The following is a 17,095-nucleotide window of genomic DNA, read 5'->3' as shown; positions in this document are numbered from 1 at the left end:
ACTTCGATAAAAGTAAAAGTTGATAGAAGTAAAGTCAGGAAAATGTATTTTCATGCAGAAGAGTGTTCTCTGACTGATGCTGCATTCATATAAAAGCAAGATTTGACTCTTCTTGTTCATATAGTCTGATTTTATTGCTGGTTAAGGGAAAGGGAATTTATATTTTTATGGCTGCAAATAATTTTTAGAGAATTTAAATGTTAATAAATAAATAGAGATCGATTTTCCATGCACTGTAAAGTAAAAATGTGAAAATCTGGCAGCAAGAATGCCAGAAAAATCATAGTTACCAGAAGATCATAATCCTGTTCAAAGAAAAGTGAAAATTTGTCAGCAAGGGTACCAGAAAAACATAAAACTGTAAAACCAGTGACAGCAGCAGCAAATGTACATAAAATAAACATATTTTTAGCTGATTTAAACACAGGAAAACAGCAATTTTACAAATTACTATTTGTAGTTTTGTCCTAATTTTTTATTTAATTTATTGTCAGTCGACACATAAAACGGAAAACAAACAAAAAATAATAATCAGAAAAAAAGTGTTTGGTGGAAGCTGTTTACTTTTGAACAACTGATCGAACTGAAATCACATTTTATGTTCTTAAACGGGAATTTTACTGCGATTAGTAGATTTAATGCTTTTTAAGAACCGTGCAACTGAGTTTTCCTTCTGCTGCAACTCAACCATTTTATTTCAAGAGTAAAGAAAGAAACAATGAAATAATGTTTTACTTTTTACATCCATCCATCCATCGGTGTCGTCTCTTTCTTCAACATTTCTAAATTTTCCTTCTCAAACCATCAAAAAGAAAAAAAAAAGAGCTCACAGTATTTTTATACACAGAGGATTTATTCCAAAAATTAAATATGACAAATAAAAAGGCTCGACTTCGGACCAGGATCAGGTGAGTGTTAAAACAAAATACACTTTTACTTCTAGAAGTCTCATAATCAGGCAAAAAAACAAACAAAGAGCACATTAATATCTGACATAACCGTGAAACCCAAACATCTGTTTTTCTCCTCTGATATGCAGCTCGACACAGATTTGTTTTTGCGGGCGCTGTTGTTGTGAAAGTCTGTAAACGTGTGAATTTCACATTAAAAGACAAAAACCGTGAATGAGGAGCTTCATTATTGCCGTCCGCGGAGGAAAAGGCGTTTCTAAGCAGGCAGTGGGAAATAAATAAATAATGCTACATCACTTTTACACAGTGTTTGATCTTCACCCAGAAATGCTTTTATTTTGAAGTTGTGCTTGAGAGTCCAGGCCTTTTTATTTTGGTCCTGTCAGCTCCAAACCGATCAGCTCTGCATAATAATTTCTCTGTTCTTGGCATATATCAGAGGTAAGAACACACAAATACTCCGTACAGCATCGCTACACCTCCTCATCAATTCTAGTTTAAATCAGCACCATCAGGAAAGGCACGGTCGAACTTTCAGCCCTCCTCCTCCGGGAAACACAGAAGAAAAAAAAACCATCGCCTCGTCGATGACGTGAAGAACTAAAGGAGGGCTGATGGTTCATCGGATGAACAAACAGAACTATGAGCTCCAAACTGGACTCTGGTAGAATAAATAAGTGGTCTGTGCATCACGTTAGCATCTCTACGTATAAACATTTATCCATTCAGACTAGAACATGCTTCTGGGTTTGAGGGAAAGGCATCAGAAGCTGCCTTCAGGCTCAGAGGTGATTCTCTGGAAATAAAATCTGACATTCCTCGACTGCTGAAGAACCGGAGCAGGGTGAAGACGCCACGCCAGGAAAATAAAACGGATCAGAATCACATTAGAGAGAGGTTTGTTTAAAAAATAAAATACATTTTTCAATTTAGAACAAGATGCTTTCACTTAAAATCAAATGTAATAATGTTATGACCAGATGTTTTAGTTAAAAACAAGATATTTTCAGGCTATAACCAGATGTTTTATGTAATAACCAGATGTTTTTATGTAATAACCAGATGTTTTATGTCATAACAGATGTTTTTATGTCATAACCAGATGTTTTATGTCATAACAGATGCTTTTATGTAATAACCAGATGTTTTATGTAATAACCAGATGTTTTATGTAATAACCAGATGTTTTATGTAATAACCAGATGTTTTATGTAATAACCAGATGTTTTTTATGTCATAACCAGATGCTTTTTATGTCATAACCAGATGCTTTATGTAATAACAGATGTTTTATGTAATAACAGATGTTTTTATGTAATAACAGATGTTTTTATGTAATAACAGATGTTTTTATGTAATAACCAGATGTATTATGTAATAACCAGATGCTTTTATGTCATAACCAGATGTTTTATGTCATAACCAGATGTTTTATGTCATAACCAGATGTTTTTATGTCATAACCAGATGTTTTTATGTAATAACCAGATGCTTTATGTAATAACAGATGTTTTTTATGTAATAACAGATGTTTTTATGTAATAACCAGATGCTTTTATGTAATAACCAGATGCTTTATGTAATAACCAGATGTTTTATGTAATAACCAGATGTTTTATGTAATAACCAGATGTTTTTTATGTCATAACCAGATGCTTTTATGTAATAACCAGATGTTTTATGTAATAACCAGATGTTTTTGTGTAATAAACAGATGTCTTTATGTTATAATCAGATGTTTTTATGTTACAAAAGGATGTTTTCATGCTATAAGATGTTTTTATGTCATAACTAGATGTTTGTTAAAATAAGAAGTTTTAGTTAAAAACAAGATGTTTTTATGTTATAACCAGGTGTTTTTATCTAATAACCAGATGTTTTTTTAATGTTATAAACAGATGTTTTCATGCTACAAGATATTTTCAAGTTATAATTAGAAATTTAAACATTAAATAGACATATTCATGTTATAACCTGATGTTTTCACGCTTTAACATTTTATAATGAGATATTTTCAGACTATAAGATATTTTTATGCCATAAGATTTTTTTTTGCTATAAGAAAATATACTCATGTTGAAACTAGATATTTTCACATTTAAACAGGAAGTTTACAAGTTAGAACAAGATGTTTTCACATGATAAATAGATAATTTCATGTTAGATATTTAACCAAACACTTTCATGTTATGAGGTAATAAAATGTTCTCATATTTTAAGTAGAAATATGCATGGTATAACATGACATATTAATGTTAAAACAAGATGTTCTGACATAATACATGCATATTAGAAGAGGTTTTAATTTGATATAAGATATATTCATGTTATGAAATAATAAAGTCACATTAAAACCAAATGATTTTTCACCATAACTGGACATTTTGATGTTTTGTATTCACGTTATAACAAGATGTCACATTATTAGATGAAAATGTCTCTTTAATTGTAAAAATGTTAAAACTGCTGTTTGAATGAGGTTCATGGTGAATGAAAAAATGAAAGAATACGAGTCATTGGATGAAGTTCTGCTTCATGTCGAGACATTCTGCTGTTGTTAAACACAATGAGGATATTAGGTAATAACAATAATGGTAATAATTAAAGCTGCAAGCAGCGTTGGATGGGTTCTCGCATCCTTGCTGGTCAGTGAATCTAAGCATGTCCACCAGGTGGCGCTATGACTGTGAATGTATATCAGCCTCGGAATGTCATCACAGCCGGAGTCTGATCATACGTGTAAAGTTTGAGGCAGACTGGAGCACGTACAGGAGAGTCATATGTCACTTCCTGTTTCATGGCGAAACATTCAAGTTCCACCAGCCTCCATTTTCACGCAATCAGACTTCCGTGGAGCATTTTGATAACTTTTGATCACCCATGCCTGCTGTACATCCTGGCCAAAGTTCAGCTCTGTCTGCGTTACCCTGTTTGAGCTTATAGCTTTGAAAATGTGCAAAAATTGGTCGCAAATCGTCCAAAATATGACACGTAATTCAAAATGGCCGACTTCCTGTTGTGTCTTAAGCGTGGGTGTCAATTACATTTTAGTGCGTCCTGACGGGTTACATAAGGGTACCAAATTTCATAGCTGTAGGTGACACGTGCTGGCCGTAGTTCTGGTTTGAAATTTCCCAGGTGGCGCTATGGAGCCATTTTAATGACAGGAGGAAAAATCAGTTCTAACTGGAGGCTCATAACTGATCACAAAATCATCCATCAGGATCAATAACAGCAGAATGTGACAGACGTCTGAACTCCAACACGAAGGAGGTCCTCTTAAAAGATAAGTTATGATGCCAAACTTCTCAAGTTTTAACCAGATAAACAGCTTTTTGTTAGAAAAAGGAAAATATTCTATGTTCTGATAATTTGAAAATATCACATTAAAAACATCTAAAATCATCCGTTTTTCTCTTCCTGGTGTGGTGGTGATTCATCTAAATGGAACAAACTTTGAGTAAAACCAAAGTCTGACATGAAGAAGCAGCCTGAAGTCGACTAAAGTGTCTAAAATTAAAACATTTCAATAGAATCTGATCCAATTCCAGACTCATTTCTAAGTGCAGTTAAGCACAGAATCCTTTAAACGTGTGTTTTTTTTTACAGCACAGCCCGTCAGCGCCCCCTGCAGGCACGTTGGTTTGGTCCAAAACATGGAACCAGAAGGATTTAAACCACGTCCAAGAAAGAAAAGCAGCGACACGACTGACCGAAGGCCAGAAGAGTCTCAACCCCAGAAGAAAATCTGCTGCTTCCTCAAGTTTAAGACGGTATTTTTTAGAAAAACTATAATAATTAACCGTATCTTTGGGTTTTAGGCTGTTGGTCCGCCAAAATAAAAGCGCATCTCCTTCTGCTGTGGGGAAAATATATAATATATAGAACAGATATTTCTCTCTGCTGCCATTTTCTGATATTTTATGGTTTGTTTTGGTGACTTCCACCTCTGGAAACAAAAGCTGCTCAGTGATAAAGACTCAGAAACCTGAAGGCTTCGGCTGGTCGAGTGCAAACCAACGGACACCAGTTTCCAGTCTAAAGCTTCACTAATGGCGGCTCAGATATTCACATTTATAGCTGCATCACATGTTTGACAGCTTGATGTGGAAATGATTCGTGATCTCACCCCAGATTAATCAATTAGATCCATTTATAAGAACAAAACCGCTGCAGAGCGTCAAACTACGGTAAGGTTTTCATTGACATTTTTAGCAGATAAGATGTGTTTTCAGCGCAGTAATCTCACCGAGGCAACATCCACACCGGTATGGTTTAGTTATTAAACAAAAATGAGGCCTTTTAGCACCATTTAGTACCAACATATCTGCACATTAAAAGACAGCAGCAGGTTGTTTAGCTTAATAGCAGAAAATACAACAGGATTTTACAGCACAAGAGCCGCCAGGAAAGACGACAAAATCAGACAACGGCTGCAGTTTATTGTTAATGTTGAATTAATCTGATAGTCAAAGCTGACGTTTATATTTTCTCCAGAAAACGGTCGTCCAAAAGTCCGTATTTCTGCCTGAACAAACTCGGCGTCCTAAGATGTTAAAACAGTTTGTATTCTCAACGTTACGGAGTTAAAAATGGAAATGTTTCTTAGTTCTACTTTAAATCCAACTGTGTGCAGCGACTCACGTTAAAACTCAGTAAAAATGACAAGAAATGAGAGTAAATCCCAAAAGCAATGAGATTTAAGGATCATTTCAGAACTGGAGGACATCTGGATTTCAAAATGTTTGAAAATCAGCCTCCTCTTTTCCAGCTTTCTGCTCCATATTGATCAATAATAGGTATTGATTGTCTCAGCTTCCACATCAATGGTAGCATTTTTATTCTGTGTTTTCTGTGTTGTTTGCTAACCCTACTCTAATCCATGCCAGTGTGACCTTTAATCTTAGAAGTCTAAAGCACGAGTCAAAATTAGCTCAAAATGACTGGAAACCATCCAAATTCACTTAGAATTTGTCCAAAACTCATTGAGTTGTCCTAAAATCCCTTGAAATATTTCCATTATGAGTTGATACTTGTTCCAAATGATTTGAAATTTGTCCTAAATTACTCAAAATTCCTCCAAAATGATTAAAAATTTGTGCAAAATAGATGTGAAAATTATTCCAAAATTACTCAAAACTCATTCAAATACACTTAAAATCTGTCCAAAACATTATTTTCTCCTATTTTTTTTTTTATTTGGTCTCAGGACAAGTACATTTACACAACTACTGCATGTTTTAGGATTTTCTACATGGATTATTGGAAATTTGATGGTTGGGACGTAAAATGTCCTCCAGCTCTGGAACAAGTGAGTAAAAGTTAAATTCATGTAATTTTAAAATCACAAATCATTGATTTTGTGACGAGGAAACAAACAGTTCATTATTTTAAGAAGATGTCAGAATGAGAAGTGAAATTCACACCAAATGTGAGCTTTAGATTCTGCATCAGAGTCTTCTATAACTCTGATCAGAGTATTTCATGATGACATCTTCAGGAAATCAGAAATAATCACTCTTGGCTGGTGGTGAGATCAACTGAGACAGGTTGTGCGGTTTTCTGGGGATCAGATTTGCGTTAACGGAGTCTTTTCAAACCAACGTACGATTTAAAAACCTTCCACCTAACCAGCTCGTCGCTTTCTGACCAAATCAGGCACTTTTAGTTTAATCTCTTCAAACGCAATCGATCCTTCTTCACCGCTTCAAACTCTACATTCCTGAATCCAACGCCACAAACTCACCCACAAACCGATTCACTCACTACTTATTACTACTTATTGCACCACTCGAGTTCCTCACAAAGAAACTGGTCTGAAAACTGGAAAAACTGGTCGTCAGAAGACAGAAACCGTTGCTGGAGATGAACTTTAGGTTAAAACCCATGGAGGCTTGGTTTTAACACGTTTTCTAACAGTCTTAAGGCCTCAGAGGATGGCTGAACGTGGCTCGTTTTGTAAATAAAAAGCTTTCATTCAGTGTCTGTGCTGTGCAGAGTTACGCTTCTTCCTGTCTGGCTGACGGACTGAGAGGCTTAAAGGGAGACAGAAGAGTCAGCGCTAAGGCTTCCAGGACAGAAAGATGACATACAGGATCTAAACGGCTGAAAAAACACACAAACAAACGTAAAAACACAAACCGGCCGAGGCTACGGAGCAGGTCGGTCCTGGCTGGTTCTGCTCTGTGCACCCAAAGATTCTCAGTTTTAAATTTACTGGCAGCTCCGACGGTCTTTAAACCCAAAACATGCCCAGCGAAGGAAAGGTTTCTGTCAGGTCTGGAAGGAGAGGCTTGGCTGGCTGGTTTTAAGTTGCATAACGAGGCTGTTCTCCTCGCTGACGTCCGAGCTGCTGCTGGGTGACACTAAGTCTGGTTCAGGCGAAGTACATGGTCCTCAGAGTGTCGTGGTGGATCTGGACCGCCTTGGCCAAAGCCTGGGGGTCCCTGCCGTTACTCTGGCCGGAGACATGGCTGCCCTCCGCACTGGGAAACAACAAAAAACAAATTTAAACCAAGAAAAGTCAGCCTGAGTGCAGTGTTCCTCCAGACTTATTTTGGACCAAATCTAAGTTCTGTCAAAAAAACCTGAGAACTTTGAAATGCAAATTTTTGTATTTTCACCTTATAAGTAATTTTAAAGGTTCAATATTTCCAGAAACAAGACCTCTATGAAAGCCAACATCTAGACCTCGATGAACATCTAGACCTCTATGAACATCTAGACCTCCATGAACAACAACATCTAGACCTCTATGAACATCTAGACCTCTATGAACATCTAGACCTCTATGAACATCTAGACCTCTATGAACAACATCTAGACCTCTATGAACACCAGCATCTAGACCTCTTTGAACACCAACATCTAGACCTCTATGAACACCAACATCTAGACCTCTATGAACAACAACATCTAGACCTCTATGAACATCTAGACCTCTATGAACATCTAGACCTCCATGAACAACAACATCTAGACCTCTATGAACATCTAGACCTCTATGAACAACATCTAGACCTCTATGAACACCAACATCTAGACCTCTTTGAACACCAACATCTAGACCTCTATGATAACCAACATCTAGACCTCTATGAACATCTAGACCTCTATGAACACCAACATCTAGACCTCTATGAACACCAGGTTCTGTTTCCTACCAATGAGTCCACATCAACATTGAGTCTAAACATCTAAAAACTGGAACCTTGTCTGGTCAAATTTTCCTCACATCAGATTCTACTGATGTTAGAGCCTCAAAAATTTGTGAAAGGTCGACCAAAGACTATATTTTAGTAGAAAGATGGATCTATCCACAGATATAGGTACACTTTATGGACATACTATAAGTCTGGATTGAGAATTTTGCACATTTTGTCCATTTTAAGGAGCCAATAAGTATTTATTACTGTCATTTTGGACAACTTTTAGTAATTATGGACAAGCTTCAAGACAATTTGAACTATTTCTAGGTAATTTTGGACAAGCTAGAGTTAATTTCAGCATTTCAGCATTCTAGACAGATTTTAAGTAGATTTAGACTAATTTTGAATAATTTTGGACAAGTTTCAAGCCAAAATAGCAAAAGTATTCTTGTCAAACTGTCCACACATCAGATTCTACTGATGTTAGAGCCTCAAAAGTTGGTGAAATGTTGACCAAAGACTGTATTTTAGTAGAAACATGGATCCATCCATAGATATACACATACAAGAACTTCATGGGGACACTAGACCACCTTTGTTTGAAAATGTTACAGTTTCTTTCTTTTCATTTTTTAGGACCAATAATTAAAAATTTGTCCTTTGCTGTAAACTATTCTGTCCTCACCACATGTCATCACTGTGGGGGTTTTATTTCTGGAGATGTTGAACCTGTAAAATGGTTTCCTGGATGGGATGATGTTTTTAAAGGGTTGAAAATACAAAAATTCACAGCTTTCAGCTTTAACCCTAACACTTTTAAAAGCAAAGTTCCAACAAGCTCTACAGAAAACCAAATGTCAAGTAATGAGAAGAAATGTATCAAATAACTAATCCTAAAAACACTGAACACAAATAAGATCAAATATTAAAGTCAAGTCTATATTACCATTGAAGACAACAACTGCTGCAGGAAAGCCGTTTCCAGTAAAAAAGATTCTGATTGGTAATCTAACAAGACTGAACACTGTGTGGTGTTATTTATGGTGTGATTATATTGGAGTATTTTAGATATTAGGGATTAAAACCTTCAAAAACGATATAAAACACAACTTCAATTAACCATAATACATAACAAGGCTGAGATATTAATTATGGAGATTAATGAGACTAATGTAATAAAATTACACACTGAGGTATTATAAATTACAGAACTTAATCTAACCAGAAAAGCACTCAGAGAATGCAGACCTCCGCCAAGGATAGAGAGGAAAACAGGAAACCCATGCAGTAAAGGATCATGAGCTGGAAACGAACCTGCGTCTCTGACACAGTTCTGTTTACAAATCACCTTCTTAATTAAGCAGTTGAGCTATCTGGACACCTTGCTCCAATTTGATGGACGACATACTAACCTATGATGTTTTTGTCATATTTTGGACCACATACTAAAACATACTAAAAAATTCAAAGTGATCCAGAATCCAGAATACTGGGGCTAAAACCCGCCAGTGTTGAACAGATAGGACATTATTGGTTGGTAGTGTCTACAGATACGGACCCGTACCCGTAGCCTGTGGCCTACGGATACGGCACTTTCCATTTGCCAGACAGATACGGACCCGTACGTGAGTCTCACGAGTCAAGAAGCTGCTAACCACTGCAAACTGTTGAAAGGTAAGCAAAGGTTAAGGTTAGGGTTAGTGTTAGGGTCAGGTTTAGGGTCCGTACCTGTAGTACCGATGCTATGGGTCCGTACCGCTAGCGTCTACCGGGAGTCACGTGATCAGATCTCACGTATCTGATTGGCAAATGGAAAGTGCCATATCCGTAGTCCACAGGCTACGGGTACGGGTCCGTACCTCTAGTAACAACCTTATTTATTATTACTTTTTTCTTCTACATTTGGACCAGAGGAGGTGCTGTTGGAACAGGAACAGACCTCCACAGCAACAGTGATTTAAGCTCCTCAGAACTATTCTACATAAATCAGAACTCCACCTGTCGTGCTCTTTGTCGACCAGGTGGTAGCGGGCGCGGAACGCCACCAGGTGGGCGTAGTAGGCAGGCGCTGGGATGGAGACTGAGCGCGTGCAGCGGACGTAGGTGTGGCACAGCTGGTAGGTGAGCAGCTGGAACTCGTCGGCGGTGAAGCAGTTGTCGTCCCAGAGAACGTGGTAGTGCGACGGTCGGCTGGTTCCCTGCAGGGAGGAAGATCCATGGAGACAAACACTGAGCAGATATATTTAGATGAAGCTGCTCCACAGAGCTGCACGGTACCTTCTATTCTCTGTGATACACAGAATAATAGACCATGAGACATGATTATAAATATGGATTCAGAAAGACCTTAAAATACCAATCAGGCAACATCAGACACCAGTAGAAATATGACAGAAACACAAATCGAATTCTAGTTTCAGTAAGAAATATGGATCCATTCATCTACAGACACACTTACAGAAACTTTCTGGATTTCCAAATGTTTAAATGGCTCCAGCAGATTTTTAATTATCAGTTCTTGAAAATGGAAAAAGTGCAACATTTTCCAAACAGGGTGGTTATTGTGTTCACTATCACTCGTTTCTCGTTTCATTTCAAGAATGTCTATGGTGCCATTCTTTAAGGAAAAAGTATACTTCATATGTTGTTAAATCTGAGCGTGGTAGCAGCTTGTAACTGCATATTTAACACCAGCATCTAGACCTCTATGAACATCTAGACCTCTATGAACATCTAGACCTCTGTGAACACCAACATCTAGACCTCTGTGAACACCAACATCTAGACCTCTGTGAACACCAACATCTAGACCTCTATGAACATCTAGACCTCTATGAACACCAACATCTAGACCTCTGTGAACACCAACATCTAGACCTCTATGAACATCTAGACCTCTATGAACACCAACATCTAGACCTCTGTGAACACCAACATCTAGACCTCTGTGAACACCAACATCTAGACCTCTATGAACATCTAGACCTCTATGAACACCAACATCTAGACCTCTATGAACACCAACATCTAGACCTCTATGAACACCAACATCTAGACCTCTATGAACATCTAGACCTCTATGAACACCAACATCTAGACCTCTATGAACACCAACATCTAGACCTCTATGAACACCAACATCTAGACCTCTATGAACACCAACATCTAGACCTCTATGAACACCAACATCTAGACCTCTCGAACACCAACATCTAGACCTCTATGAACATCTAGACCTCTATGAACACCAACATCTAGACCTCTATGAACACCAACATCTAGACCTCTGTGAACACCAACATCTAGACCTCTATGAACATCTAGACCTCTATGAACACCAACATCTAGACCTCTATGAACACCAACATCTAGACCTCTATGAACACCAACATCTAGACCTCTATGAACACCAACATCTAGACCTCTATGAACACCAACATCTAGACCTCTATGAACACCAACATCTAGACCTCTATGAACACCAACATCTAGACCTCTATGAACACCAACATCTAGACCTCTATGAACACCAGGTTCTTTTTCCTACCAAAGAGTTCACATCAACATTTAGTCTGAATATCTAAAAACTGGAACCTTGTCAGACTTTCCTCACATCAGATTCTACTGATGTTAGAGCCTCAAAAATTGGGGAAATGTCGACCAAAGACTGAATTTTAGTAGAAATATGGATCCATCCATACATATACACAATTTTATGGAGACACATCACCAACATTTACCATTTTTTGCACATTTTTTCCATTTTCAAGGTCCAATAATTAAACATTTCTCATCTGCTTGAGCCATTTAATCACTGGTATCTGCTGGAAACTATTCTGTCTGTATTTTTGCCAAATTCAGGTAAGATGCTGTATTTGGAGGGAAAGATTACAATAACTACGAATCTTTCAAAATTCAGTCTAAATATTTTAAAGAAATCAGTTTTGGGTCCACACACATGAGAACCCTGACAGTCTTTAAAATACCAACTAATCATGAGTTCTGTTTTAGCACAAGATGTGATCAAATAGTTCAGTGATTGAACCTTTAAAAATCAAAAACTGAATTTAAGTTTTTGGTCATTTTTAGCCTCCTCATCCAGCGATACTGTAGATCTGTGTAGACAGTGAGTGTTATTGAAGGCTTACCTGGATTCCAGCGTGACTGCAGAGGTAAAAGTCAAACTCGTAGGGGTGGGTGATGTCGGTGTCCACGGTGGTACCGGCAGGAATGTTTCCACTTCGTCCAACCTGGTGGTGAAACAGAACAAACAAACTGACGAGTCTGTGGATTCTCAGTCCAGATCATGGTGATCTGAGGAGCTTCAGCAGAAAACAACTGGATGTTTCGCCTTCATCCATCCATTTAACACAATGTACAAAATGAGCTTTTCATGTCATGAAAGTCACAAAGACTCTGTTTGACGTCCTGGTTAAAGGTCAAGGAGTGTAAAAGTCAGTAGTGGTGTCTCAGACTGTCATCTCCACTGAGTTTTTACTGATTTGAACCTCCATTGTCGTGTAGGATTTGTCTTCTAAATAAGTCAGAGGGTTAAGGTTAATCTTCACTGATGCCAGTCACTAGCTTAAAACCACCATCACTTTTCATTCAATAGGTTCTGAAGAACTGGATGAAGGTGAAACATCTTCAACAACCCGAAAGAGAAGTCCAGCTGCTGTTTACTTTAGCTCCTAGAAGTCACATTAAGACCCAGATGTCAAATCCTTCTTCACTTTGTGAGATATTGGCTCAATATTTCAGCCTAATTTCAGTCATCATACATTTCTACACCAGTAGAAAAACAACAGAAACATCCATCAAATTCTACTTTTAGTTAGAAATATGGGTCCTTCCATCTACAGACACACGTAAAGAAACTTTCTGGACTTCCAAATGTTTAAATAGCTCAAACAGAGGTCTTGAAGACCAAAATCTAGACCCCTATGAAGTCAAACGTCTAGATCCTTATGAATTCCAGCTGCTCACACTTTGTTGTATTAAGATATTAGCTCAATATTTCAGCCTGTCAGTCGTGTCTACTATTTAAACGTCCATAAAATCACATTTCGTATTGCCCACCCGCTCGTTTCGATCTGCACAGAAGAGTCGAGTGTGATGGCGTTTCTGTACGACGATGTAGGTGATCCCCGGCTGGTATTCCTTCTCCAGACTGATGCAGGCCTCCCTGATGGCCAGCAGCTCATAGTACAGCACCTGCACAAAACACAGCTCATGAGTTTAAATTCAGCTAAATAGGTTTAGAGAAAACGTTTTAATGAAAACTATATGACTGAAAATGCTTCACAGAGCCAAAGTTTAGATGTTTCTCACTCATATGTTGTGTTTTTGACAGGCAGTGTTTAGTTACTGGAAGGAAGTGATGATTTCAAACTTCCTTTATGTCTAAATATGTGTATAATATGAGTTTTCAAGACCTCAAAAAAGGTTTTAAAACTGCTTTGCTACAGTGAACTGGCTTATACTCAACAAATACAAAGAACAAATCCTGTCACTCTGCAGCATGAAGCTTCTGTATGAGAATTTTATGGCAGGAGGGACTTATTTTACTGGAAATAAAAACTTCTAAGTCTGTATTTTTATTTATTTTTTTATCTTGATCCACAGATGAGGATTTTAAGAGTAATTTTCATTTAAAACAGGTTAATTCTGCGCTCATTTTTTTCACCTGCCAGCTATTCATTCGGATTCACTTCTTGAGTTGACTCTCAATAATGTGCAAAAACACAATTATCTCTCTATTGTTTTTTCTTTATTACACTGTATACTCGATATTTATGTTTATATTTTAGTACACACTCTTCTGTTTACGTTTATCCCATATTTTTTGACTGATTAAATTTATAAGACTTTGAATGGGAGCGACTGTAATGTCAGCAGTTTATCCTCTGGGGTCCATAAAGTATTTCTGATTCTGACTACAGAGTGCTTTTAAAAGTGTCGAAGATCACAGGAAAGCATGAAGACTTGAGTGTTTGTACCTGTCTGAACTGGCCCTCCGACACTCCGTCCCTGTAGAAAATGATCCTGGTGGGCTTGTAGCGGGTCGACTTGTAGAACTGGATCAGGAGCTCTCGAATCATGGAGGCCAGGTCCTGGATGATCTCCTGTCTGGGCCTCTGAACCCGAACTGTAGCACAGTACCTGCTGGGGTGGGCGTCCATGCTGCCGACCACCTGTAGAGGAGGAAGTACACGGTTCAGACTGGTCCTGTGTTACTGTACAAACACTATCAGGCTGCAAGCCTTAAAATACAATAAAAACTACAGCAGAAGCTCTGAACTCTGAATGATTTGTGGCACCAGTCGGAGCAAATTTCTGTGAACTTTAGCACCAAAAACAAGCAAGCTCAGATTCCTATGGGTTGTTTAAGCAGACAAAGTAGCTGAAAAGCAGAGTATTTCCCTAAACTGAAGTCTTACCGCTGCGATCGATGGCTTTTTCCCGTCTCCAGCTGGAGGATGAGTGACATCAGCGCCGAGGAAGATGACCGGCTGCTGGAACACAGTTGGTCTGGATGGAACAAGAAAAACACCTTTAAACCGAAATGACCCGACGGCAGAAAGGAAATGGAGCGTTTGCATCTCAAATCTTCACATTTGTAGATCACTTCTGCTCTACTATCTCTAATTTGTCTGTTTTCAAGATAACATTTTTTAAAAACTTCCACTTACAGCAGGTTTTTTGTGCATTAAAATTTGAGTCTGATTGAACAACAATATAAAGCTAAAAACATGAATCTGAACTGTGATTTCCTTAATTTCATTTCTGTAATATTGCTGATTTTTGGGACTTATCCATCAGAAATGATCCAAGGAACAACTGATTAAACTGTGGGGGTGTTTCTGAGTCCCATCAATTCCTGCTACACATTTAGGTCATGTGATCCGGTACCCGTACAGAACGTACACATGCAGAACACACGTCTGTACTCAGAGGAAGGTCATTTAGTTTGCGGGTACGTCTATGTTAAATGGACACGTTCTATGTTGCTGTGATTTCTGATTATCAATAATTAATAAACAAATGCTGCATTTCTGACATGTGGGGGAATGAGCAGCCTTGGAGGAGGACTGAGCACTGAGGGCTCTTCTTGTTGTCCAAGATGCTTCAAACATGATCCAAAATCACTTGAACATGATCCAAATTACAGCAGAGAAATGTCCGATCCAGAAACGATCTGAAATGATAAAAATTTGCTGAGAATGACATAAAAATGGTCTAAAATGACCGGAAAATGATCCAAAATCAGTCCGAATTTCTCTCAAGTGATTTTCAGAAAGACACTGAATTTATCCATGATACTATAAAAAAAAATCCTCCAAAATGACTTGAAAGTGATAGCCTAGCCGCGCTAGACAACCCACAGCAACGAATTTAATTCTCTGCCAGGGTGGGTCTAGTTACCCTCCATAAGGCTTGAGGCTGTATTCTCCTAAAACTGGCCGGACCAATCACCATGAAGTGTAGAGTCAGAAGGCGGGCGTAACTAAGTGACGACAGAGGCGCGACGATTCTGACAGAAACAACCGGCGCACAACAAACAGTTATCTTTCGACTCGGCTTTGGCCGCAGCCCTTAAAGATTCGAAGCTAAAATTCAACTTGAAAGATAAACAAAGGACGGCACTGAAGTGTTTCATTGAGAAGAAAGACGTATTTGGACTTATGCCGACGGGATATGGCAAATCCTTAATATACCAGTTGGCTCCGCTGGTTGGGAAGCTAATGGGACTTAGCCACAATCCGCCGGTGCTCTTGGAACTACGTCAGCCTATTCGTTGCGTTGACTGGTTGTATACCTACCCAATTGCTGCAGAGGGATTTGATAGACAACCTTTTAGCCCGCCTCCCTCCCTGTCGAGCTTCCCTAGACCCTTGTGCCGTCAGAAACATGGGGCTAGTGTGGCTAGGCTATGAAAATGATCCAAAATTGCAGAAAATTTGTCCAGAATTACATAAAGGTTGTCAGAAATGACAAAAATATTCCCAAAATGACACAAAAATGAACATAAAATTATTAAAAATGACTGAGAACTAAAATGACACATTCTATGTTGCTGTGATTTCTGATCATCAATAACTAAAACAAATGCTGCCTTTCTGACATATGAGGGAATGAGCAGCCTTGGAGGAGGAATGAACTCTCTGATTTTACCGTTGGTGAGGAACCAGGATGTTGTTGATGCCTCCCAGTTTGACGTTGATCTTCAGGCAGAGGTTGGAGAGCGTCTGAGGCGACGTCTTCACCACGTTCTTCACCTGGACACACTGGGTGGCCATGCCCAGGAGCGTATCTCCAACACGCTTCACCTCAGCTGTGGGTCACAAACCACATGAACTCGCTGTTTGCTGTGAGCAGATAACGTCTCACAAACAACACAAGCAACACTCAATAAACTGCTTTCTACAGGATAGCATCAGCCTAGAGTTCAGAGGTTGGTCTGTAGGTTTTGTTTCTCGTTCATGATTTAGAAATGATTGTTGTTGTTTGTACCGTAGACGGGTGTTTTTCCCGGCAGGATGACGATGATGAGCTGCAGCCCGGCGTAGGTGTTCTTCAGGTGTCTGAACATGGGCTCCACGCTGTCGGCTCCCTGGGCGTATTTACAGAAACATGGCTGACCTTGGATCGGCATCCCGGCATCCTTGGAGATTTTGCGCAGCTGGTCGGTGAAGCTCCTGAGCAGAAATAAAACACTGAACGTTAAAATGTACAGTTTGATCTATCAACATGAAGACAATCCTGAGTTCTGTTCTATTCCTTGTTCTGTGTGGAAAGTCTTAGTCTGACTGAGATCTAAGCTAAACTCTGCTGCTCCACATTTATTACAGGAGGGACTAACTTGTGTTCAAATTGTTTTTTTTAAAGAGCTTGTACACTCTGATCCAGATATTTTGCAAAATTAACAAATCTTTTACATCTAGGATCCAAATGTAAATGTAGGCAATGAAAACAAAGATTTCTCTCAAGTGCTGTCAAAAGTTTGTATTTCGAAAAACTCAAAATAAAAAATAT

At 38.5% G+C, this 17,095-nt stretch overlaps 1 protein-coding gene across 2 annotated transcripts in view; it reads right to left on the bottom strand.

The window, feature by feature from the left end:
* Positions 1-831: 831 nt before the first annotated feature.
* ago3b (argonaute RISC catalytic component 3b) overlaps positions 832-17,095 on the bottom strand; it is a 45,682-nt gene continuing 29,418 nt past the window's right edge. For both annotated transcript variants that reach the window (XM_022219319.2, XM_051955757.1), the window contains exons 12-19: positions 16,574-16,758; positions 16,235-16,394; positions 14,500-14,590; positions 14,059-14,253; positions 13,139-13,273; positions 12,208-12,309; positions 10,058-10,257; positions 832-7,396 (exon numbers count right to left, since the gene is read on the bottom strand). In XM_022219319.2, coding sequence (XP_022075011.1) covers positions 7,288-7,396; positions 10,058-10,257; positions 12,208-12,309; positions 13,139-13,273; positions 14,059-14,253; positions 14,500-14,590; positions 16,235-16,394; positions 16,574-16,758 — 1,177 coding nt within the window. In that variant the 3' untranslated portion in view covers positions 832-7,287. The remainder of the gene's footprint in view (positions 7,397-10,057; positions 10,258-12,207; positions 12,310-13,138; positions 13,274-14,058; positions 14,254-14,499; positions 14,591-16,234; positions 16,395-16,573; positions 16,759-17,095) is intronic.

This window comes from Acanthochromis polyacanthus, chromosome 11, assembly GCF_021347895.1.
Source record: "Acanthochromis polyacanthus isolate Apoly-LR-REF ecotype Palm Island chromosome 11, KAUST_Apoly_ChrSc, whole genome shotgun sequence".
Lineage (NCBI taxonomy): Eukaryota > Metazoa > Chordata > Actinopteri > Pomacentridae > Acanthochromis > Acanthochromis polyacanthus.
Note: the sequence above shows the minus strand (reverse complement) of the source record. Positions and strands in the feature narration are given on the sequence as shown.